Source organism: Coturnix japonica, chromosome 7 (genome assembly GCF_001577835.2).
Source record: "Coturnix japonica isolate 7356 chromosome 7, Coturnix japonica 2.1, whole genome shotgun sequence".
Taxonomy (NCBI): Eukaryota; Metazoa; Chordata; class Aves; order Galliformes; family Phasianidae; genus Coturnix; species Coturnix japonica.
In genome coordinates, this window is record NC_029522.1 from 17342939 (window position 1) to 17369696 (window position 26758).

The window sequence follows — 26758 nt, forward strand, 5'->3', positions numbered from 1 at the left end:
ATGAATCTATGCAGTAAATCAAACCAGTGGCCTTGAGTGAAATAATCCTAATCGAAGTAAGAACTTCTTTTATTTTGATTATTTTATCTTGTTGCTTTTCTAATCTGTATCAGTTCTGGATCTGGATCACAATTTGTGCTGACTGATTTGGCAGCACAAATGGAAGGCACTGTCATCCAGTGTGGTGACAGGGTTAAATGTGAGAAAAGAAGGGAATGATGCTCTTTAAGCCAGCATTGCCTAAGTGTAAAAAGTGATTTCCTACTAAGTGTAATTTTTTGCTCTTGCCTCAAATTAATTTCTCTCTGAATTGTAGAGTGCAGTTCATTATAAATTTAATGGATTATAAATGAGGAAATTTCTTACATATATTCTTCCTCTTCTTTACTACATAATCTTATCTACTGGCTTTTGTAACAAAAGATGTTTTAGTTTTGTCAGAGCTACAAAACTTGCTTCTGTCTCTGTGTTGTTATCAGCCAAAGCTTAGACAGGTTTCCTGTTACTCATGTATGTGGAGAAAATAAAGTTATTGTGTTTACAAATAATAATAAGTAAAAAGATAAAGGAGGATAAGGCTGGGGAAACAGGTAGTAATGTCTACAACAGAAAATAATCTTGCCTGTTAATGACAGCAAGTTTGATAGACTAACATGTGAAGAGAATAGGTAGTACAAAATAAGAGTCAAAGTTAAATTTCTAAGTCACTGGAAGCCAATAAATATAGCTCTCCAAACAATATATGTAAAAATTATTTTTAAAAGTAAATCACTTCTATAGTAGCGACTTTAACTGACAAATAATACTTATTACCAAAGAAATGATCACTTGTCCTTCAAAACATTGCGAACACAGTAGTTTGTAGATAAAGCAGATAATGGCAGCCTTAGCTAAAAGAGGTCTTGCTCACTGAGGTTTACTTTTCCCTTTGGTCTGTTTGCGTCTGGAATTGCTAAACATGCAGGCCGTGAAAAGCCAAACACAGGGATTCTTGTGATTCACATTATTTATATATTTTTTTCCTTCTCCTTTTGAAAGGAAAATATTGTTTCTGTCTTACAAAATAATACTTGAACAATATTGAACAATATATTTATGATATGGGTAAACAAGTATTATGTCTACTTAGCCATGTGATTATAGATGTTTCACACTAGGGTATTAGAAAAAAATACTCTTTGGTTGCATCTTTAATATCAACTGTTGCTGTAATTTTACACTGCAATATAACTGAATAACTAGGTAAGTAACAGGTAATTTCTAGCCTGCAGGTTAACTTCTTACTTAGAAGTCTCTTATGGTGTTAGAAAATGCAGCTTTATGATTTACTTTGTGGTAAACATAAATATGCTGCAAAGGGCTTCTCACAACAGTGTATCTCCCCAGCCTGAGCTTCCAAGCTGTCACCAAATGCCATTATAGAACTTGCTTTAGGTGACTATAACTGTAAGTTGCTGTGTGCCTGGGACTAGGTTCAAACAAGTATCAGATGCTCTTCCCTCATGCCACTTCATTTCACCAGGATAAAACTTTTATTCAAGTCATAAAGTATGTATAGTATATTTCTTAAGAAGAAAAGTTGAGTAAAATATTGATCTTATCACTGGAGTTTTCAATGTGGTGGGAAAAACTGCCTCAGCCCAATGAGTTTCAGTTAAACTGTGTGACATCTTCATTATTTTCATTCTTTTCTCTCTGCAGAATTAATGACATAATGCTGATGGTATGAGTATTCTTAAATCCTGAGCTGATCCTGATGGTTTAAAAACTGCGTTCAACTATAGCATTACAGGTCTCCAAACTGAACATAAGTATTCAGTAGTATTCATGGATAGATAAAAAAGAAAAACTCCATTACATATGTCAGTATGAATTATTATCCCAGTTTTGGTGGTTTAGAATCTGAAAAACAAAGGGAGGTTGATGTGCTAAGTATGTCATTGAAATCTCCACGGAGTGGGGAAATTGCTAGTGATATTCTACAGGGCTAGTTACTGGGAACATCAGAGCTGTTAATGAAAGTACTTTTCCTGTAACTTGCCTTTAAAGGGAGCTCTGTTATTTGCCTTCCAATCTCTGCCTGAAGCTGCAAACAGTTTCTCAAAAGCTTTTGAGGAGCGGTGCTTCTTTGAAAATCTCTGTTGTCTTTCTAAAATTGAGAAAAAGTGAGAAAAGCTTCGGTACAGGGAAAGTGCGTGGCAGTCCTGTAGGATCTGTCAGTCTATCGTGTAGGCTAAGTTCATACCCAGCTTATACTTTTTTGTGCATTGACCATGAGAGGGGGAAAAAAAGTGTTTCTGCAGATTCAATATATTTAAGGATTTTTGCTTTCTTCAGAATAGCATTTATATTTAGCATTATCTGTGCTGATGTTTAAGGTGTTTTGTATTAATGCTAAAGTTGATACATTTGTAAGAGTTACATTTTGTAACAGTCCAGAGTCAACCTCTGGTTTATCTGTAGTAAACTTGGATTGGATACTAGGAAAATGAACCATCTTGGGCTTCAGAGCCATTCAATATTGTGTAGCTATGTAGGAATGATACAGTTTGCTGCCATAGCATGGGGTGTACAGTCTAAAAGTAATGATACATGTTTTACCCAAAAGAGATAATGTAGGCTAAGCGGTATGAATCTGTTGTGCTGCATTCACCTGGAAGTAAGGTTGAGCTCATTAAAATTAAGTCAAGATTTGCTCTGAGCTCATCATCGGCTTACAAGACTAATGAACAAGTAAATTTTATCATCTTGCCTTTTATCCAAAGATCCTTATTCTCCTGTTGTTCTAGCTCTGTGCTATTTAAAATAAATAAATAAATTGAAAACTGTATTTGGTTAATAAGTGTTCTACTGAAATGAATTCTCTGGTACTAAATATTCTTTTAAGTCATCTGCCTAGAGATGACACATTACAGTTGATATGGCATGTAAAACTTACTAGCAGAAAGCCACAATTAAATGTTAACATATTATAAAAACTGCACAATGCCAAATCCAAACTATCTCTACCAAAGCATAAAATCAAGTTACTGCTTTTTCATAATTGATGAATGCTGTCCATATTTATTTTTTTTTTTATAACTTACTTGTAGATTTGGGTTGTCTTCATCAAAAAGTATGAGAGGCGTAAACTTTATTGAGCTTTGAAGATTTCAAAAACATTTTAAAACTTTCATAAATGAAAATTATATGGAATATATTCTCAAAACTTATGAATCCATTCTGTTATATTTAAACAGAAAAAACATCCATGATGGTCTTATGGCTCTCATCCACCCACCTGCCCCCCCCCNAAAAGCAAGCTAAGTTTGCACTGATAAGCATATCACCTTTCCTTATTGGAAGCTGCCCTGATTGTATGACTGTGATTGTCCATTGCCTCTTCTGTGATGAAGTAAATTATTTAATTTATGTATAAAGGAATTAAATGCACTATTCTCTCTGATGTTACCTACATAGACTTGAGGAGGGATAGGTGGAAGGGGAATGGGGGGGATAAAAGGAGATAGTCATGTAGTGAGCAGTTTTTGCACTAGCATAGTGATTCATTTACTATATAAATACAACCAGAAGTATACAATTGAGAAGTCTCAAATATGTTTGCACATTAGTGTATTGTAGTGTATTGGTAGGGGTATGGGCATGGGCATGCTGTCTGAAATGTTTGGAGAGCACTACAGTAAACTACTCAAAGATGAAATCAGATCTAAGTAGTAGAGCTAACCTTCAAAGCTGTTCTGTCCATTTCCTGATGACATCTTCTCAAAGATTGCTCTCCCCCTTTTCACACTGGACTCATACAAGATGTCAGATTGGCTCCCAGGATGACTCTTCAGTATGGATGAAAGTGAACTTCTCTCACTTTCTGTTTCCTGTGAAGAAAACATCACAGTGATGTGAGTTGAAAGCTATTGGTAGGAAACAGATACAGTTTTCAGGGTGGAAAAGTGTAGGAAGAGGGAGTGGAAGAGAGTGCTCTTATGGGGGTAATGGGCTCCAAAATGCTCTGAGGTAAATTCTATGGCACTGTAGGTTGTGAGTTAGTGAGTGCAGTTTAGTTTATAATTCAACACATAATTATGTTTGGCAGTGTCTTGTTGTATCTTGTTCATCCTTCCAGAAGTGAAAAGGTTTTGTGGTAAGGATCGCAGTAACAGATGCCATCTGCTCATATGAATGCTTTTTTTTCTTGTGTGCATAGGAATATTGACAGGGAATTTAATTAATTTCATTACCTGATATGCAAGATTTTGTAAACACAGCAGATGAGACCAGATGTACATGGGCATTCATTATTCAGAGGTTTGTTTTTCAATTGTGCTGCGATATGTATTAATTGAATTTGGTTTATTGCTATCGTGATCCAGTGTTCCACTGTTCACCGACTATCATTAGTTTCTCACTGTGGTCTCAGCTCTTTGAGGTAAAGTGAGTAAATTACAGCTAAGCAAAATGTGTGTGTCAAACTTTGTGTTTTTGGGTGCTTCTGCTTCTTCTCAGATGATGCAATATGATGCACAGTAGGGAGAAGTGCAGTGTGTTGGATAGAACACCTGTAAAGACTTGACTACAGCTGTTACGTCAAGGATCTGAAATAGCAGGCATAGTAAATAAATAAATAAAATAAAATAAAAATCACTTTATAAAAAAAGTATTTTCCAAAGGAGTAATGTGAAAAATCCCCTGTAAACTGTGGGTGCATACTGCTAGCCTGAATATAAAATAGTGAAGGGAGGGAGAACTAGCAAGTCACTTGTAAAATTTGTAAAATACTGCTCCAAGTTTGCTTCAATTAAAGTTGCACAGGAATGAGTTATAATATGTTGCAGCTTTTTAAACACTGCATGAGAGTTGTATTGATTACATTTCTGTTTCCTTATTTGTCACACTAAATAAGATACGATACTTCATATTCTGTTAGATAACTGATTGGGACCTTCAGTGCTATGAAATAGTATTTAATCTGACTTATTATGCTAATTAAAAAAAACTTTCTATTACCTTCTGTTCTTTGCAGTAATAGTATGTTGCCATACAGCATTTTCAGACTCATGACTGACAAAATGACAGTGTGAAACACAAGTTATTTTTTTGTGTAAATAGATAAGTGTACGACAAAAGAAACATTTTTATTTGGTAAATGGAATTAACCAATCAGGCAGATTTCTGCAGTATTCCAATTATATAAACTATTCTCATTGGCAGATGGGTACCAATTAGGCAGAAACTATTCTAACCAAAAATTTAGAAGCCTCCAGTGAAGTTAAATCATATTCTTGTAATCTGTCTTTACTCAGTCTGTGAGGCCTGCCTATATTTTAGTTGTAACTCTGAAATTGCTTTCGTGGCCTTGTCAAGTCAGATTTGATCTACTGCTAGCGCTCATGACCTGGATTGGAGACCTTAGTGCAGCTTTATGTTGCTCTAGCATCATTAAACTCCTGAAAATGAACATCTACATGCATTGTAAAACATTTATTTCATGACCCCATTGAGCTGTACGCAAGACGTCCAAAACAAGTAAGAGATTTTAAAAATATACTTAGTTCATAAGTGTAGATCTTCTAACTGTTAATAAACCATAAAAAGAATAATTATAACTCTTCCACTTCTGGGTAATGATCACTTCAAACCTTAAACCCTAAACTTTGTGTTACAGAAGAAGCCAGGGCTTTAGCAGAATGGTATGGTATGGTATCATGTCTGTGCTAGAGAGGTCTGTGAGTACAAGTTAATTCATGTGAACTCATATCTTCCTTTTAACGAAGTAACAGTCAGTTCTCTAGGAGCCCTAGAACTAAGGTATGATTTTCAAGGTCTCTATGTGAAGACACTGAGTTTCAAGACATCTTTTAAAGTTAGTTTATGACAGCGTAAAGTAGTTCAGCAATTTGGTTGTATAATGCTGTTGGGGAAGCTGAACCAGTGAATGAACATGGGAGAGGGTGACTTAATAAAAGAAACATACATTTTATTAATATGCATTTTCTGCATAAAGTAGCCTACTAATTCATTATAATACGTCCTAACATCATCTTATATGATACTGAATTTAGCTTCAGTCTTGTCTAGGATTAACATTTAATAAGTGAAAGGAATGCAAAGATAAAATCATTAGTACATTTGCTGAAATAATTCTTCAACAGCAGTCTTCTGAAATAATTATGTAAAAAATATTTGCTGAATTATCTTGGACATAGTTATTATCAGTGATAAATTCAGTTATGAAACTGAATTGGAGTAGCTATTTATAATTTTTGCCCATAATGTTGTTTACGTGAGGATAGGCATTTCCATTTTCGGAGAAAGGGCTAAGTTCTGATGTGTTAGAATTAAATAAGCTAGACTTTTCCATCTCCCCTATCTGAATGACCACTGATCAGGTATTTGAGACTTACTGGGGAAAAGACTGAATAAGCAGCTGCAATTTTTTATTATTACTATTTTATATGAGAACTCTATTTGATTTGTCTGATGGATGACCCAACATACAACATACAAATGTGGAAAACTGGAAAATGAGTTAATATGGGGATAGTTTCTTCCTAATCTGAGGAAGTGCTTGATGATTTTACAGTAGCCATTCCAGTATATTTAGTGTGTTTGATATTCAATCTTAAGTATGACTGATTGTATGATATGCAAGCTCATCAAATGTTTAACTGCATTCTACTATTCTATCTTATAAATACACTTTAAGATTATTGAGCTCCAAAAGTCAGATCAGATGTTTTTTTAAATGTAACTTCATTTTATCAACATAAGGAGTTCTGTAGTTAGTGATTCCAGCCTGTGTCATGCTCAGAAACTGCTTAAAGTTGCCATTTGAAATGCACAGTATTCCAGGGCACTGGCATGTAATTCATTTCCAAGTTGCTGTTGGGAGTTAGCTTTGTGAAGCCATGCTCCTGGCTGAAGAAGTGTGAATTTCAAAAGGAAGATGCTGGTAGTTTCACGCCTAAGCAACATAAAACTTGCAGTTTATGCCTTTAATATTTGGACAACACAAGTCCATGGTATTTTCATGCTGTATTCCACCCATTCTACTAGACATGATTACTTTGCAGAAGCACAGGCAGGTATTTTTTTATTTTTTTATTTTTTTTTTTTAAATTCTGAGAGGTTACGGAGCTAAAGGTTCATAAAGGTTCAGAATATCAGAAAGAGAGCAAGTTTGGGTCAAAGCCAAGTGCTTAGAAGACACTGAAAATGCCACAGCAACATAGCATGGCCTGTATCCTACCCTAATGTATCTGTCATTGATTTTGTAACAAAGATTTGATTTTGTAACAAAAAAGCATTTGATTTTGTAACAAAGAATTGCAAACATCAAGATAGAAGGCCAGCAGACACATACTGGGGGTATTTCTGATGAAGGAAAAAACATAGAGTCCTTATGATTATGTCTGAACATATGCAACCTGACAGGGAATCAAAGGGAGTCTGTTAAGAATGTTTAAAGGAAACTAGGGTGATGCAGTGATGCAATCTTTTTCTTAAGATACATAGTTGTGAGCTGGCAACTGACATTAAAGCGAAAGTGGAAGATAGAGTCCTGGAGGGGCTTGTCTTCCTGGTGTAACATAGAGCAAAAATTAGTTTGCTATAAGGATCTAGAGAGCATATTTACCTTAGGCTATTGCTTCATCTGAGAGAGGCTGCAGAAAGCAAGTGATGGAGCTGCTCAGCAGAAATAATTAAAATGAATGAAATAGCTTTTAGAGGTGATTGGGGCAAACATGTAAAGTAGCCTATTTATTAGTCATGCTGTCCATTAATGAACCCTCATGCCCTCTACTGTAGATTAGCATACCTGCAAAGTGAAAATATTTTCAGACAAATAGCATTAATTTTGAGAAAATATGAAAAGCTTTTTAGAAACTGAAATGGTGCCACAAGCATCATCACCCCCTTGCTACAGAACATTTGCTTATGGTGTCACCAGTCATTACATGTACTGTCTCATCATAGTGTCCCCTGTATCCCTTCCTCAGAAGGAGTGGTGCTGCTACTGCCTTTGATGGAAGTAAGCATGCAAGGAAGTTTTTAATACAGTGGATGATAATTTTAACAGATAGAACAGAGAGGTACAGTCAACATGCTAGAAAGCCTAAGCCTAGTTTGGTTTCAAGGTATAGGGAGCCCTAAACAACACTGTGGGATTTTCTGATTTTTTTTAATTTTATTTTATTTTTTTTACTTCAGCAGATTCACAGGAGATAATTGGTTTTTAAAAAAAAATAAATTATTTTCCTGATTGTTTTTACTGTTAGAAGCATATTTGGAGGGATCTAGCAAGAAGAAAATTTCTGGAGCAGAGGAAGTAGCTGTCTTTCTGCTCCCTGCCAGATTCGTGTGTTCCTTCCACACTGGTCTGTTGGATGCTCACAAGTGGTCTGTCCAGCTCAGAAATGTCACAGCAGCACAGTGCCCGTAAGATAATCCCTTTGAACAGACAGGGTTACGATGCAGACACAACAGTGGGTGATTTTAGTGATGGAGGATGGCTTGGCCAGCACATAGGTAGGCTAGGAGCAATTAGATTCTTCTCTGCCAAGGGGATCAGGAGACAGCAGGTGGCTGAAATGCATAGAATGTTTTGTGTGGGAAGGGATACAGCTTCAAACAACTAATCATTACGTACCCCTTTTTCAGAGCTGATTATCAGTTACATTTGCAACCCAGTATTAATGGTGATACTTTGGTTTTAAGTAACTGAAGAGCTGACAATTATGTCTGAAATCTGGTATGGACAATCTATGATAAAGAAATAGTTATGCAGATGAAAAACAAAGGATGGAGAAAGAATAATATGAGAAATAATAATAATTAAAAAAATACAGTTGCTCATGGTGTTAGATGATGCTGAATGTGGCTGTCTCCTGTTTCTCCAGTTCTGAAACCACCCAGTACCTGGCATAAACAAGAACAGCTTCAGGATCATATTGCCACAGAGCTGTGTGTGCTTTCAGCAGCCATTAGGATACCAGAGAATCATTTTAATGATACTCTGACTTCTGCAGTATTAGAACAAAAAAAACAACACTTGAAACACAGTGTTGTCAACTACTGCTGTCATCTCTGAATACATACATTATTTGTATTCTTAGTCAATCAAATGTATTTGTGATACATTTGTCTGTAGTTACTAGAAACAGCTACAAGTCTTCAGAATTTACACTTTCTTATTATTGCAAGGTGTGGACCAATATAAGTGTCATTTATATTTTTCTTGTATATTTTTGTAACATTTTCAAATTTTCATCTCTTCAGTAACAGTTCTCTTATTTATGAGGTTTATGTAAGTTAGCTTTTTGGACATAAATTTTAATATATCTTTATATTTCTTGGTTGTGTTTCATATAAATTATAGGAATATTGGTCTGTTTTCAGATTTTTTATTTTATTTTATTTTGTTTGCTTAAATATTTTTATGGACATATTTCTGAGATGTTGGCCACCATGCCAGTGGGTATTGTCATTCAAGTTTATTTTCCTGTGTCTTGAAGTTTAGAAAAACATACTTACCAAAAAAACAGAAGACTTTTAGATGTAAAAATATTACTAGTTGAATTTAGTGCCCAGTTTTTCCATCTGCAAATCTGTCTGAATCTCAGGTTTTGATTTGTAGTGCACATCATTCCCATTTTTTCAAGACTATGATGGAGTTTTTATGTAGTGTTTTTGTAATTTGGGAATTTCAGTAAACACTGACAGTTATTGGTTTTAGGAAAGCTCTCTACAGTTTTATGCCTGGTATTAATTTGTGATTCTAGTTCCACAAAACATTTTATTACAGGCAAGTGTATTTCATTTCCTTTAACTTCATATTAAGTAGCTTGAACTGGTGTTTATTGTTCCAAATCATTTTGTTAATTTCTCTTTTCATTTCTATGTACTTCTCTCTTTAATGTATGCAAAAAGAGAATAATCATGTATTCTTCTATAATTACACAGACTGGGGGAGGGGCTGGGGGGGTGGGCTGGTAATATATTTGTCAAAATATGATTATATTTCAGTAAATTTAACGTTTTGAATATATTAATTTGCTTTTAGATGCTCTAAGTTCTCACAATTTGCTTTGCTAAAATTAGCTTTTATTACAATGATCCGTGGTTATCCACGGATTATGTTATTAATGCCTGATATTTGAATCATTCTTTCAATGGTTTCTGAGTGAGGACAGTGCTGTGCTGGTATGCAGTGATGACTGTTGGGTCAAAGGGAACTGCATTATTAGCACTCTACAGAATATTTTTTTTCTCTAAAGTCACCAATTCCATATGCATTTTCTTTTGTTCCTCCTCTTCACTCTCACAGTGGCCCCCACATGACTGTTTCCAGGAAGCCTTTGTGCCAATTCACAAACAGCAATCCTGTTTTACTAGGGCTTCTGAAGGATGATTTTCTTGCAGTATTGCTCCTGCTGAAGTGGTAGGGCTCAGATTTATTTTAAGAAAATGATATTTCCTACTGTGAAAAACTTATTGAAAGGTGTTAAAATTACCATAAACTCCTTTTAATCGGGACAAATTTAATTTGCATACTGTTTTATTGGGATATCTCCCTAGATTACCTAATGTCAGTGAGTGGCATAGACATCTGCTTAATAAGGATAGAATTACCATAAGTGCCACTTATTGAAAAAGCACCAAGGTAGTGCCAAGAGGTGCTTAATTAGAGGCTAATGTATGCAACTTCTGCAAAAATTGCTAAATGAAAACTAAAATAAGATTTATTTTTTCCCCCTGATTACTGCAGGCTTTTGTAAATGTGTGTGTGTGGTCAGGATGGGAGCAAGTATGCAGTTGGTACAAAGACTTGCTTGGAGCACCCTGTTTAATGTTATTTACTCTGATTTTATATATATATATATATAGGACACAATTTGTTGGAATCTGTCTATATCTACGTAAAATTATAATTTAATTACTTCAGTTTACTGGCTCTGATATTACATTTGTTTTTTTTTTCAATGGGCTCCTCAGAAAAATGTGACATATGAAGCTATTTATATGTTCTGATATCATCCTCTAGACACGATGAAAAGTATGAAGCATTGGACTGCCAAATTTCATTGAATATGCAGTCATTACATTTAGAGATGTCAAAGATAAAGATTCCAATTTCAATGAGCCTACTGACTGACTATGCTTCATTTAGATAGTGGATTTTCCACTCGTTATCCAGTCCTGCACTAATCTGAAAGTCAGTAAGCCAGAACACATAAAGTTTTAAATAGAGGAAAACTATTTACTGAATTACTATTACCTTTTTGAATCCATTGAACTACTTTAGATTGAAAGAAGAATTTGCAGTTGCTACAATTAAGTAAGCTGCCAAGATCTATTATAATGTTCAAAGTATTTAATCTTCTTTTAAAATAATGCATGTTTAATAGTATTTGAAAAATGCACACCAAATACCCAGAATTCTGATATGTCAATTTCTCATTTCCGTCCCATCATATCTTAACTACTTTTGCTAAACATGCTATTTAAAGAAAAGCTACCTACCACCCAACTTTCATTTAAGATCTCCACTGAAAAAATAAAAAAGGGTAAAATGGTAAATTAAAAAGGGTAAAAAACAAAATAAAAAAGGGTAAAAGGAAGTGACCCAATGAGAACGTGTAAAAGCATAGGTTGAAAGGGAAACAATAAACCAATACATGGATCATGATGTAGAAAGTAAATGAAGCAGTAGGATAAATGTTTGCAAACTTAATCTGTTGCTATGAAGTTATCTAAAATCTTGATCCCTCAATGTTCTTTAGTACTTAGCAACTCTAAGTACCTGACAGTTGCTTTTTGAAGAATTGTTTTCTGTGGAAATTCAAGTGCTTGCCTCAAAGCTTTGCTGAACTGGCTCTTAAATGTTACTATTACCTAATAAGCCTAGCATGTAAATGGGGCACTCCATTGTAGGAATTAAGTTCTTTAGTCATATGCTACATTGATTTCTAAAAATGTTTTCTTACTCTTCACTGCAAATAGATACACCAAACTAGTGTTTATTCTCAGTCATAACTCTTCTCAGACTCACTTTTTAGAAGACATTTTAACCACTTAAGCTGCCTGTACATTTAATGAGAAATGTAAAATCTCCTATCTTCCTGTCTCCCTGATTGCTCTTAATACTTCATAATATTTGTGACCAGTCAAGCTCTGGATAGAGAGGAGGTGGTCTTACTGAGGTAAAAATATGTTGTTCTGCTTACTTTTGAGAGCTTTCTACCACAATAATTTTATCACTAAAACTGGCACCTTATCTTCCAATTCAAAACAAGAGGATGCTTAGCTGAAGAGTACACAAAAGTGATTTGGATTTAATTCTAGCACTGAACAAGCTGAAAATATCTCCTGTGAATCATTCCATCTTTGTGAAATATAAAAAATAAAACAAAGTGGCATAGCCCTTGCCTGCCTGGAAGAAAGCCTTTGGAAATGCCAGCATGAGGCAAGTCTGTTTCTGATATATTTCTCATTTGTAATTAAAAATATGATGGAAATCCATTCTGGTGCAATTTAGAAACAGTGAGTGCATGGAATCATGTCTACCATCTGCTGAAATGCTGGTGGCATTATTAAGATGGATGACAAACCCCCTAAAGTGACTATTACTGAGAAGTGCTAATAACACCTGCTACATAAACTCCGTGAAGCCAGTAAGTAAACTGTTGAGGGAAAGCCACATTCTTAGCTGATTCTCTGCAATGCACCACTTCACTAAGACAGGATTTCTCAAGAGGCTTTTAAGAAAAAACAGTATGGCTGCCTGGAACCTGCTTGTTCATTTTATCCCCAGCCCAGATCTAGATACTTATCCTTTTCATCTGTTGCAAACAGTTTTGAAATAAGGCAGTATTTTCATTTGGAGGAAGGGTATAAAATAACTGTGGTATACAGACAGCGGATGCACTGAAAAGAGCTGCTTCTTACCCTGAAGAAAAATAAGATATATGCGGAGTTGTCATCTCAGAATGAAGTTCAACATTGAGAAGAAATGTTGAGTAGCTGCATTCTCTTTAGAATTTGTATTATGTTTATAGATTTCACTTTTAATTACTAATTTACTCATTTGCTGTTTATTACGATAGTAAAATTGAGACAGGGTCTCTGGTATTGCTGCCTAATAAGTAATGGCCTGATTGTATGGGCCAAAAAGGGAAACTCATTTAATTGTTTAAACTGATCTCTTCCTATTCTATTCTTTTGAAGGAATGTTAGTTATATACAGATTGTTGTAAAAACTTGATTTTCGTTATTATGGCAGTAATTATGGTATGATAATGAATTGTTGTGCTAAATCAGCAACTGCACAGTGCACTTACTAAGAAAGTATAGAGCACATAATGGTAACGGATACTTTTCTTCCCAAGTGGTTAAAGTGCAGTGGTTGATTTTGACAGGTGTCTTCTAGAGGATAAAGAACATACTAAATAGATGCTGATAAGAGGCCACAGTTAAATCATGTGACAATAACCAAGAACTTTTTAATGAGTTTTCTTCAAAACTATTATACTAGCCTGAGTAAAATCATTTAAAGTAGGCTGTCTGCAATGCCTACAAAATATAAATAAAGACATATTTCATGACACTCTGACATAAAAACCTTAGTAGAGGTAAATCTTAGTACATCTTTTTAAAACAAGTTGAAATAAATTCACAACTTAGACAGAATTTATCCTAAGCTGTTACTCAATGTCCATGTGACTCACTGGCAGTATATTAGCAGCAAATCATGAAGAAGGAAAAGTCCAGGTTTGTGACAACTGCACTGAATGTGAAATGTATTAGAAAGAGCAACAGCAAAGAAACTGATGTGGTAGAGGCAACTTAGCTTTGTAACCAGGATTAATAGGCTGAAATTTTCAGATTTGAAAAAGTCATGGAAACTGATTTCTGAACAAAAGTGACCAGTAACTGAGAATGTCACTGAAGTTCTTTTTCCAAACTGTGCCATAGATGCTTGAAATGCTATTTCACTGCACAAGCGATAAAAGTTAAGATCTGAAATGTAGGCGAAATTAAACACTGTATCCTCCCTCAGCTATCTCCTCTTGGTTTTGTATTTTTTTTTTTTTACTTTTCTGTTTACATGCATATATCAAACGTTTCCATTGAATACAATTGTTTGTGCTTCCTATTTTCATAATAATTGGATAGCAGTTTTAGCATAACATCTAAAAAGCACTGTTGTAAATAATCCTAGCATGATAAGGTTTTACTTAGAGCTCTTTTACTGTAGTGAACCTAGTAATCTCTCTGCATGCAAGTGTAAAAGGAACACTATTGCATACTATATTCCCAGGCTACCTTGAAGGTTACTCCTTTGTTCTTTAATATATCTTTGCCTTTACAATGCTTATTTTAAGGACTGAATATTATAACTCTCAGTGGTCTCTATTCTTTCAGTAGAAATTGAAGAGCCTTTGTTTTACTGGATGTTCTATCTATGAATACCAGTGCTACTACTGTTAACTTGCAGATACAGAGTTGGAAACAAATGCTATTTATTTTGGCTTTCACAAGAGAATGTGTGGGCTTAGGTTTTTGTTTGTTTATTATAAATTCATTGACAGATCTAGAATATATGTTTTTCTTTAAAAACTCTCTTGCTGACACTTGCTTAGATTCAGAGAAATATTGGATTAGATCTTTTAAAATTCTTAAAATATTTGTGTGCAGCTGCCTTCAAGCAAAAGAAAATAATAGTTATGACAGTGACGTTTTCTAACGTGATCATTTTGTGTTTATTATTGCTGCAGACATTTTCATTCTTTCAGTTGTCGTTTTCCACAATCATTTGCTATTTCATGATTTTAGTAATTATTTTAAATTGCTGGAAATTACTGAAAGCACTCTGCAATGTGAATCAGAAATCAAGAACAATAAACCAGAAACAAAAAGCACTAGCAGAGCTGGGAGAAGCAAATATCTTACAAAATTACTAGTATTTTTATTTCATGATAGGCACTTTATTTCTCTGCCGCTCTGTATGCCAATCTTCTCCCTTTACTCTCTGCTTTGTTTCCTTCCAAAATATTGCCTGAGTTGAAAGATTGAATCATTTTCCAGTTACACAGAGCAAGCTACTTCTCAGTGTCCTCTGACAATGCATTTACATGGTGGAAGAAGCATTTTCCTTCACTTGCTCATGCTGCTGAGGTAGATTCTACTATTGAAGCCTAATGCAAAAAAAAGGATAATAGAGGCTTAGTCCAACTAAAGGCAATCCATCCTTTAGTAAGTGCTTCCACTAGTGAAAACATTTTATAGTCTTAAATGTATTTGTTTACATTAAACATACATGAATTCTAAAAGTCTATGCTCTGATTCATTCCCAAAACTGCACTAAGCAATGTGTGTTCTGGTGCCCATATTTTTAATTTATCCACTCATAATATGGAGCACAGTAGGTGAACCTTTTAAGACATTTGTTAAGTACGTTGCAGGTTGGAATAAATGCAGTGAACGTTTGATGAGGTCTGCAGCACTCCTGCACTTAAAATTCCTTGTAAACTTTTTCCCTCAGTGATTTAGCTCACTGTAAAAGTTAGTAAAATAGTATGTTATCAGTGTTCCTGTTTTGTTTTTTTTTTTTTAAATGAAAATTGTATTTAGTTGGTCTGATGTGGAGCTAAAGTTTGAAAATGAATAATAAGAGAGAAAATGAAATATATTTTATAAAAGAAGATTAACACAGATAATAGAGTTGTTATTAAGTAAGAGAAGTAGCTACAGATAGTTTGAGATGAGCTAAAAAATTACAGTGAATGATGATGGCTGAGTCAGTGGGCATTGTTTGAGAGATTCACTAGGCTGGTTTCACCAGACTATTTTCATATTCATAGTCCAGTGATAATATTTATTATTTGTGACGAAACTTCAGATGAACAGCTTCAGCAAAAGACAATGGATAGCTTGAATAATTCTGGGTAAGTATACAAAGTTCAGGATCTAACTAATCCTGAGTAGCATCTGCTCTTCTGTTTGTATTCGTCAGGTCTTACTTTTGAAACAAACATGCCATGACACAGGACAGATATAAAACTAGTATTTTCATTTTTCTCATTCATTTGCTGAATGCCTAGAGATTGCTCAGATTAAGGATTGCATGCCATGTTACCATAAATATAAGCAGAAAATGACTAAAAAAGATAGCTATCATTATGTAACTTTTTTTGAACTGCTCAAAATAACAACAGGTGTGACTAAAAGAAGACACAGGGCTAAAGGGACACAAATAAAAACATGAGAGAGCTTGTTTGTAAAAAGGACTCTTAAAGGATCTCATCTGTTATGACAGCTGATATAGTAATGTATAGTTAGCAGATCATTTCCACTTTCTGTAATGTTATGGTCCACAATGGCTGCTGTTCCAACAATATATGGGTGCTACCTTTGCCTTGGACATATAGAGATAAAACATTTTGTCTTTCTCATTGATGATGTGGGAAGTTTTGCACTTTCATGTATATACAGAGCAGGAGCATGAAACTCCTGAGTGCAGTTATTTTGGATTAATTAACTCTGACCTCTTGATAATAAATTCAGAATACATGGTGATCCCATTTTGCTTTTTGCTAGTTACTGGCAGAGAACCACACTGTTGTTAGCGGTTTGTTAGGTTGTTAGGGAAAAATAAAAGGATTAGACACATTGGGGATTTTATTTTCCATAATTGATGGCATATTTGAAATAACAATTGTGAGTACACTTTGGTGCAGGTGCTTATTTGATTGTTAGTTTGCAATTGCTCATTTTGACATATTACACAGTGTAACCTACAACAAGTAATGTCTCTTCCCGTCCTGTTTAATTTATGTTTCTGTTTTCCCCTGTTTACCAGCACTTGTTGATTTCTTATACTTTATGTCACAAGTTTATTGCCTTCCTAATCAACTTAACCTAGACATTATGTTTCCCTCCCAGTGCTGTTTCCCAAGATGTGCTAGTAATGAATGTATTTACTTCCCATCTTTCCAGTTCACTTTCGTTGCTTCAGGAATTAAGATGCTACAGGCTGTTATTTTTTTTTTTTTTTTCCAAATGCCACTAAATAGAATGACAGTGAAATGTTTTAAGGTTTGTTGCTTTCTGCCATGAGTGACAAGTATGTTAGGAAAAGATTCTTGGGATACATTGTCTTTAAAATGGTGAAAACTAACCTTAAGCTAAATCTTGAGATGAAGTGAAAGAACATGATACAAAAGAAACATACCTTTCCAAACGTTGCTTTCTGGGCGCTGACCTTTGAAAGGGAGTGTGTTTTTCCAACTGCTTTATGGTCATTTTCCCAAAGAAATTACCAAGCTCCACTGCCTCCAGCTAGCAGGTCAAAAACCATACAACAAAAATAGCCTTAGGTAAAGGTATTTACTAGCTGGTGTGTCTGCAAAAAGTAGACATGATTTTTCTGATGATCCAGAAAGCACAGTTCTTTATCTGCAAAATCAAACTGGACAAAACTCCGTGGACATTACATGCAACTTATAAGTTAAAAGGTTTTAACTTTATTGATCTTTGCACATTTTAAAATGTTAAAGCTTACTTCTACAACATCTAATCTTTAAGAGATTTGTATCTCTAGAGAACGGCTATTTCATTATTTCACTCTCTATTGTGTCTTTCCTAAGATGTCCTGAGGTAGATTTTCCTTATTTCTCCATTCTCTCTCTCTCTGCAGATGGTCAGGATAGAAATAGGAATAGAAGGTAGAGTTTCTCTGCTTTATTCTCTCTTTGGAATACTTTTGCTAAAGGTTACTGTTGCCATAACTCTGAAGTTACAAGAAGTTCATTTCTGCTAGATCAGGGCTTAAGGAAATATTAATCTCCTCAAATCTGTTAAAAATAAGATTACCTACTTTTAAAAAATTTAGTCAGCACATTAGTACGTTACAAAAGCACCTCTCTGACTATGTGTTTTTTTCTAGACTTTTTAAATATTTTTTTAAACTGGTATGTGAATTTTTCCAATTCAAGAGCAATTTTTTCAGATACTTAGACAGGCTTCCCTAGAAGTTCAGTCATCCTAGGAAATATCGTTTGGTAAACAGTATATATGGTTTTTCTTGTTTTGTTTTTTGTTTGTTTGTTTGTTTGTTTTTGGTTGGCTTATTATGCTCCACTAAAGAGTCAAGTCATAGCAGATGAAAATCATATCTTTAATTTAAAAGTGACAAACAGGCTAAATATCTTTTTAATATAAGGACATGTCATATTTATGGAATGGCGTCAGGCAATAAATTAAGCAAACTTTATTATTACTTTCACTCAGACAATTAACATCTCTCTGTAAGGAAATGTAGATTATGCAGGAGTTGATTCTAGCCTTTTAAGGTGAAAACATGTTATAGATGATTTTTTCTGTTTTGTCCATTTCCAAATAGAACACACAAAATTGTAAAGCTGAATTTAGGGCAGAAAAAATAAGTGCTCTCAAAGCTATGTTAAAAAAAAAATGTGTAAGAATTTGCTATTTGGAAAATGCTCAAATATTTGGTGTAAGCATACTTAATATTAAGACAACTAGAGAAAGTAGGGACAAAGTCTACTGGAGAATGAACACTGGAGAGTGCATGGGCATGATGGAGAACAAGGTGTGAAAAGCTGTCACAAGTGTGAGTCAGTTGTACCGAATTCAAATCCTCAACACCTTAAGAAAGGCAGGTGTGCTTTTCAGAAAAGTCATTGCTGTTTGTATACACAATTAAAGGATAAAAACAAAATTAATGAAGAAAGTAGTTCAAAAGAATTAAAGAACCATAGATGATACATTCATGGAATATGAATCCCTGCAGATGTGCTGACTAAAAAGGGAGCAATAGAAATACTTTGTAGAAAACCATTATGTGTACTCTGTCAACATGTCCAAGACACTTTCATGCATCTTCCAAACTATAAAAAACCAGACCTGTTCAAACATGAGTTAAATGAGAATAAACCAAGTACAGAGAGAATTGTTTCTTCAGATGACTTCTAAGATGCCTGTAGAGATCCAATGCATTTGGAATTAGAGTAAAAGTACATAAGAAAAGTTTTCCAAAAGAATGTGCATTTTTAACTAATACCTATTCATCATCCACAGACAGTACCTCCTTTGCTTGATGCGGAATCTTTTGGCATTAGACAAAAGGTTATGATAACAAAAGGACAGAGTGCATTGTGTCATAAAAAGAGCAAGCTAAGAATTAGATCAAGCCCAAATCCACAAGGTTGACCATGTTGTGCTCCCTTCAAGGCCAAGGCTTTTAGCAAGGGTAATTGTTTGGCCATTCCAATAATTATTTATGTTCCATTTTCTGTCATCCATAACAAAAATACAAATAATGCTAGTGCTAGCAGGGCACAAAGACCTATTGTTTTAGTGAGGTTTCTGTTCTTTTCAGTGCTATGTCTTTGCTAAATTAATATAAATGTTTTGTAGAGTGTTAAGAGAAAGACGATGTAGCATGTTTAAACAATTACAATGAATGTCCAGTCTTTTACATTGAACATCTGTTCCCTTCATTTACTTTCTGGCAGTAGTTCATATGTTTTCTGCAAAGGACACAGTTTAATGAACATATATTAGGTTATTTAAATGAATGGTTTTAATAAGTTCTTTGAACAGGTTTCTCTAAAAAGTAAGCGTGAAATTACTTTCTTAGTTCAGATGCTTTAACATATTTTAAGAAAAACATACATAATCACTTTCCAGCAAACACAACCACTACTTGAATTAACATTCCAATGCTTTTGAGTGCTAATAAAGTAGTTGTTGCATGGAAATGATAAGTCAGTACAGTAAATTGATGTTTTAATATAGTATGAATTCATGAGAAATTATTTTTTTCCCTCCAGAAAAGGGAACATACTTTTTCATTTGATTGGAATGGGACATCAGTTTATTTGTAAGTAATGGAGAGATAGGGACAGACAGGCTTTTATTCAAATGCTCCAGTAACACACTTGTTAGTACTACTAAGAAGGAGTTCAAATTGGATAAGCTCATACAAAAGTAATTTGACTTGAACAAGCGATTTAGCTTCAAAATCATTAAACTTAGACCCTTGCTCTATTTAATCTATTAATTTTTAATGTATTCTATTATATTAATATGAAGTCTTAATTCCACTCAAAGAATTAGGATTGGACGTAGTTCACATGTAGCCAACAGAAAGAAAAATCTGTCAAAGAACAAAATACATAACTTTTGCTGTAGAACCAGTTATATGGCTGATTTTGTTTTTTGATGAGTTGTTTAGAAGTCACGTAATGATTTAATGTTGTCTAATTGCCCTGATTTTTCTCTGTTGATTTTATAAGGCAAGTAACAGTACTGTTATGGAAATGCAACCTGAGTGAGACGTTTTAGTATTTTTAATCAGGAGAATTTTGTTTTCTTAGACTGAAAATATATTTTAACTGTGGAATAATGGAGTAATATGGACCCTGGTATTGAAAGTCTGATTAGTCAAGAGAGAGTCTGTTTAAATATGGTTATGACAGTTGGCAGTCATTTTCTGAGCATAAGGCTAATGAGCACATTCATTTATGCATAAGGTAAGTTTATTAAGTTAGCTGGCACAGAGCCTTAAAAGACATTTTATTTAATTTTTAAAAGTTCCACTGTGATTTCTGTGGCCTTGATTTAGTTTTATATATATATATAATATATATATAATATATATATATATATATTTTTTTTTTTTTTGTAGGTATAGTGGCTGAAGTCATTCCAATGTGCAAGCAAAATACATAAGCTAATTTTCTATCTTACACTCCCCCTGCCTGCCTGCCTGTGTAAATATACTGTGGCTTAAAGAAATCAACTCTTAAGCAATCTGTTTGCTTAAATCTTTGTGTGGCCTTGCACTGTGTTGTGATATGAGTATTTTCTTCTTTCACTGATTTCCTGTTAGAACTACAGTCTAAACGTATTCACAGTACATATGTACTACTTCTTCTGGTAATATCTAAATATACATGTGCATATATAGAGAGAGCAGTTTATCTGGATTGTTATGTTGGTTCTTCCTAGGTCCTCGGGTGAGTAAGAAATATCCCTTTTGTCCCAAAATAAATAGTATCAAAAAGCAGGAAAATTACAGCAAATAATTGCCTCAGGTTCGTGCAACAAAGCACCCCATTGATTTAAACTACTATGAGTAATTTAGGGAAAAAGTATGTAGTATAGATCTTATCCTGAAACGTGGAAATGAGTTTAAAAAAAAAAAAAGAAAAGAAAAAAAAAGTGTTATCACGGTTAGTTTATATTATTTAAAAGCATCCTATAATTGTGCTTCCACCAATTACAGTTTTCATAGCTTTGCTTTCCTGTCAAGCTTGTAGTCTGTTTTTCATCAATCTATGTAAGTTAGGGCTGTCAAAACTAACTCCTCTCTTTTCATTAAGCTACACATAAAGGGGCTATGGCTTCTGCACAGATCTTGTTATAGTTAAATAACGTATACTAATTGGAAATCTCAGTATTGTAATGCAGACTAACTTATTTGAAATGTAATTTTGATTTTGGAAATATTTTTCAAACTGCAATACACATCACTAAAAATGTAAGCTGTTTTGCAGATACCAACAAGTCTTAATGCAGTTTTATAAATTTACCCTCAGTTATTTATGACTTCAGTGATCTTATTTTGTGACTAAAATATTACAACTTAAGTAGATTTCTAATAATTTTATTTGGATAAAAATGTGTATTTTATTATCTATTCCTTTAATCTCATGGAATGTCCTTTAATGCCTAATACGCCAGCTTCCAGTTCCTGTCTCAGGTTGGGTGACCTTTAGAGAGAAAACAGAGGTTGTCTCAAAAGAGAAGATTCTTGTAATGAGTGACACCGGTTATGCCAGGCTTGTGAAAAAGTTGCACTGAAGTTCTAATGAAAAGGCGATCAATGGGTGTTACCGCAAATTGACACTGCTTCATGATCCAGACTCCATTTATGGTACAATTGGAAGGTGTAAAATTTAGCATAGTGATAGCACTGGCCCATCTCACAAATACAAATCCCAGTGATCTGTTCTGTGTTTTGTTTGTAAGCTGCATGTATGTGAAGCAACAAGGAAGCAAGATGTTCCTCAATTGATGGGTGTGTCTCTTGAGAATATTGAAGTAATTAAAATAATGCAGTCAAAACCTGCATTGTGTTAAAAAATCAAACTTAGTGAGAAAGGATCTCTGGCATTTGTTCTGATCTACTTGCAAAATAGTGTTATTTAGTATAATTGCACCTGCTTTCATAATTTCAAAAGTGATAAAATCATAAAAACCTCAGAAATGTTCCAGGAATCATTTTCAACTGCAGAACTTCACTTTTCCATGGAAAGTCTAAACTTTTATTTCCTTTATTCAGTGGGAAATTGAACTGCTCTAGCCTGGCAGGGGCTGCAGTCCAATGGCAATGCTTCCAGCATTGCTCATTCCCATTAGGGCAGAGAAAAAGGAGGCTGAGGCTAGGAAAGCTGCCCAGCATCCTTGGGTACAATCTCCATTCCTTCCAGGTGTTTTCCTAGCCCAGGCACTCACCTTTCTACCACCCAGGATCTCAAAGTGGCTCTGCAGCTCCTTCACAGCGACGGTGGAGCGCTCGATCTGGCGAGGGCCACCCAGGGGCTCCTCCTTGTACACCTCCACCCTCTCGTTTTCTGCTGGCACTTTCTCCACGATGCTGCTCTGTCTTGTTTTATCTGGCACTGGAGACCTCGGGGCTGGTAGGCGTCGGAGCATCAGGCTGGATCTTGGAGCACTGGCACACTCCCATCTCTGCGTGAGGAGCTTCACAGAGCCCTTCTGCAGGGGTAAGTCAGGCAGCTCCAGCGTGCCCTGCCAATGCAACATATACTTGGGCTCAGAGACAGGTGGCCCTGTGCTGGCAGAGGCCCCCATGAGGCAGCTCAAGACTCTTTGTAGGTCATGGGACAGGCCACAGCATAGTCCAGTCTCAGGGCCAGTAGCTACTTGCCAATGGAAAGAGAAATCCCAGCTACCAAAAAACAGGTGTAGGAAAAAAACAGTGCCACTCTATTTCCTTACATGCACAACAAACCCACTCAAAAGCTGTTATACTAGATTTAATTACAAATACATAAATAAAGGATATTCAGGATTTTTTTTTATTATTTTTTTTTACCAAAGTTACTATACATTATAATGTATAAATGTACTAAGAGGAAAAAGGACTGATGTCTCATTTAGAGCAGTCAATTTGGACTCAGGATAAAAACTGCGTATAGCATGTTATGGGGGCAATATCTGTATGACAGAGGTGAACTGCATGTCTTTATGTTTCTCAATTTGATAAATACTTCACTGGGTTTTTGTGGAGCAGCCCCAAGTCCCATTTTATACAACATACATTGCTTGCTCGTTGCAGAGGAATTTGACTAGATGACTTAAATATTTCTTCCAAGTCAAATGATTCTATGATTATGTATTCCTCTTGGGAAAATTACTGAGATTGAGATTTCATTTTGAAAATCTGTAACTTTGGAAGTTTTATGTTGTTTTTTTTTTCTAAGATGTAATCAATCTTGAGGTAGTTATCAAGTCTGAAGTATCATCTGAATCATCAATAGACTAAGAGTTAGGTTGTAGTTCTGGGTACAGTGTGGACACAGGGAAAGCAAAAGTAGGATCTACTCCTATATCCATCCAAGCTGGTAGCAGCAGACCTTTCCATTGAGGAACATATGGTCCCTGAACAGATTTAATCATGGCAACTGTCTGAGGATATTTTTTATTCATTTGTTATTATCAGTACTAATTAAATATTTGAAATTATTTTCATTTTTATATGAAGGTGCAGCTCTTTTGACATCTACAAAGCATTAATCTTTGATGTTTTTGTTGTTGTTCAGACTAATGTATAACGTGTACTTTCATACAGCTGAGAAAATAATGCTATTTCTGAAATATGATTGTAGCAATAATTAGGCTATAGCTATCGTAATAGGCATAGTAAAAAAGTCTTGGGAATCGCACCCAGTATCAATGCACCTAGAAGTCATGGTAAGGAATAGTATTAATTTCTAGATTCTTGTGAGGTATTTGGACTTGCGTCAGCCACCACTCCTAAAGACTGAACAGTTTTGCAGCTCATTGTTAAACTATAATGTAGCTCACACTTACTGCAGCCTTTGGTGTTCTAAGAAAGCTGTATTTTTACTGCAAGCACAATCAATATATATATATTTTTCCCTCAAAACAGTATCAGGGCTTATTTCAGCATTACAGTATTCCAGAAAAATTCTGTTCAGAATGGCTTGCTGTGCAAAATGGCTAAAAGAATTACATTACAACACTATTGGGTATAATGCTTGCCTCATGTCTAAAAGCTGCACTTTATAATCAGGCCCATTAAAACTTAATTAATGAAAGGATTTTGCATCAAGAGTCAATGAAAGAGGGCAGTGTGTTCATACAGGATGAATATGTTAACTGAAGAATGAATTAGGTGTGTTGTTTAGATATTTTATTCTTAGGGCTGACAGGACAGTTGCCATCTATCAAGAACTGAAAAGCAGCAGAAAATTAGAAAGAATTTAAAAACACATGGGGCTAATGAATGAGTGAAAAGTAATCAGTGTGTGCTGCACTGAAAGGTGTTGAGACAGAAGACTGCTGGTTTCTTTCAGATTTGATACAGCTATCAGTATTGTAGAGCAGGGCACAGCATTTTAATGCAGATAGGAGATAGAAAGGATAGCGTATTAGCTGTGAGAACCAAAGTACTTCTACAGTCTGAAAACACATCCCATTGCAGAGCTCCAATTGCACGGTAACTGTTCTAGCAGGTAAATTACCAAGTGCTGATATCACATCTTTCTGATCAGTTGACCTCCGTGTTCTCACAGAAGTTTCTTCCATCTTTCTCACAGCACATTTAGAAAGGAAAATTGCCATTCCATCATTTTTATTTTTTTTTTCACCTGAAGCCTGTTATCTGTTTCCTGAAATCAGGCCTGAGAGGTTTGATTTTAAGGTTTTTTTGTTGTTTTTTTTTTTTGGCATAAAGTGCTTTCTAGCAAATACTCAGATATGAATTTTCATCTCTCATTCAAAAATGAATTTGAATACAGAGAACATGAATTTAAAACAATACAGAGAAATAAATACTAAGCACTAAAGCCCAACTGCTCATCAAAATTTTATTTCATTAACTCCTCCCTTTGTATTATGTCCTTTAACATGCTTATATTTGACTGAGCTTTGATCTGCATTGTTGGGTTGTGTGGTTTTTTCCTGTTTCTATAGTTTGTTTTAAGACAGGTAGTTAACCAGAATTAGACTGACCTGCAATATTTCACTTGGTAATTATAAAAACAGGAGAAGCACCAGGTATCTGCACTTAGAAATTCAGCATCCCTCTTCCTTGAATGTAACAGGAAAGCATTTTTTGGCTCATAGCTTTCCCACTCCCTTCCAGCTAGAAACTGGCTCAAGATCGCCTCTCCCTTAGCTTTTTGGTAGTCCCAGCTGCCCTCTTCTTTCCCCTTGTCTGATGCAAACTGTCACCTGTGCTTTCCCCTTTCTGCAAAAAAAAAAAAAAAAAAAAAGAAAAAGAAAAAGAAAAAAAAGTTACACCTTTCCTTTCTCTACCACCTGTGCATGTTGATCTAAGCGGTCTGAATCCATCAGAGGTCTGAGTTTTAAACCAAAATGAAGTGCAGCTGTCCAGTTCCCCTGTGGCAAGAATGTTCAGACTCATTCTTAGCTGCTGCACTTCAGAAGTGCTTGTGTTTTATGCTGACTTGATGGACTGGCTGCAGACTATGAAGCAAGCTTTTCTTAGCTTTGGTTTGTGCAGTTCTTCAGCATCCCTTTTCTCCTGAGTTTAGCTGTAATTGCACTTCGGAATGAGTCAGTAGTAGAGGTTCCCTTTGTTTAAACTGTTTTTTCAAAGTAGGTATTGTGGTGTCTTTGAAAAGCAGTCTGGTGTTTGTCTCATTCTGCCTCACAGCGCTCAATGCAGGTTGAACTGAGAATGTTAACTCCTTTTCATTGGTCTAGTTTGGGACCTGTGTGTACTGGACAGTAGATAAAATGGGTGTATTTGCTTTGTGTGCATGATTAATTTGCTACTTTGAGGTCATCAGACAGAAACTGCATGGAGATTTAGCAGTTTATAGACTTGTTAAGTTGGTGTGCTTGTTTTGTTCTTCCCTCCCCCCCCCCACCCCCAACCCCAAGTAATTGCATTGTAGTATCTGCACTTGTCAGAACTAATTTTGCAGAGTGGAGGCACTGGAACAGTTGACTCAGAGAAGCTGCAAATGCCCTATTCCTGAAGGAGTCCAAGACCAGGTTGGATGGGGTCCTGGGGTCCTGGGCTGCCTGATCTTGTGGGAGGCAATCAGCCCACAGCAGGGGGTTGGGACTGTGTGGGGGCTGTAAAGTCCCTTCTGACCTTATACATTCTGTGAATTTTGAATATAGCCTTAAACCTGGGGGAATTCATTCTTAATAGATACTGCATGTAAGATATTAGATGAAGACTACTATTATGAACAACTCATTCCAGTTAACAGACGTGATCATGAATCGCTGGTGTGAGGATCTGTAGCTCATCTTTGAGTAAATTTTAAAAGCAGGGCCAACATATTGCAGAATGGGACTGCATCTCATGCAACCCAGTAAGTATTGCAGACCAGAGAAGCACAACCCACAGGACCCAGAGGAAATGACAGAAAAAGAAGCAGTGGAACCTTTCATTTATGGCAGTCTTGAGAAGAGAGGCAGAGAAAGC

At 35.2% G+C, this 26758-nt stretch overlaps 1 protein-coding gene across 1 annotated transcript in view; it reads right to left on the reverse strand.

The window, feature by feature from the left end:
• The window catches only part of XIRP2 (xin actin binding repeat containing 2), a 44305-nt gene extending 21406 nt beyond the window's left edge, over positions 1-22899 (reverse strand). The window contains 2 exon segments of the mRNA XM_032445801.1: positions 3725-3872; positions 22540-22899. Coding sequence (XP_032301692.1) covers positions 3725-3872; positions 22540-22899 — 508 coding nt within the window.
• Positions 22900-26758: the final 3859 nt, after the last annotated feature.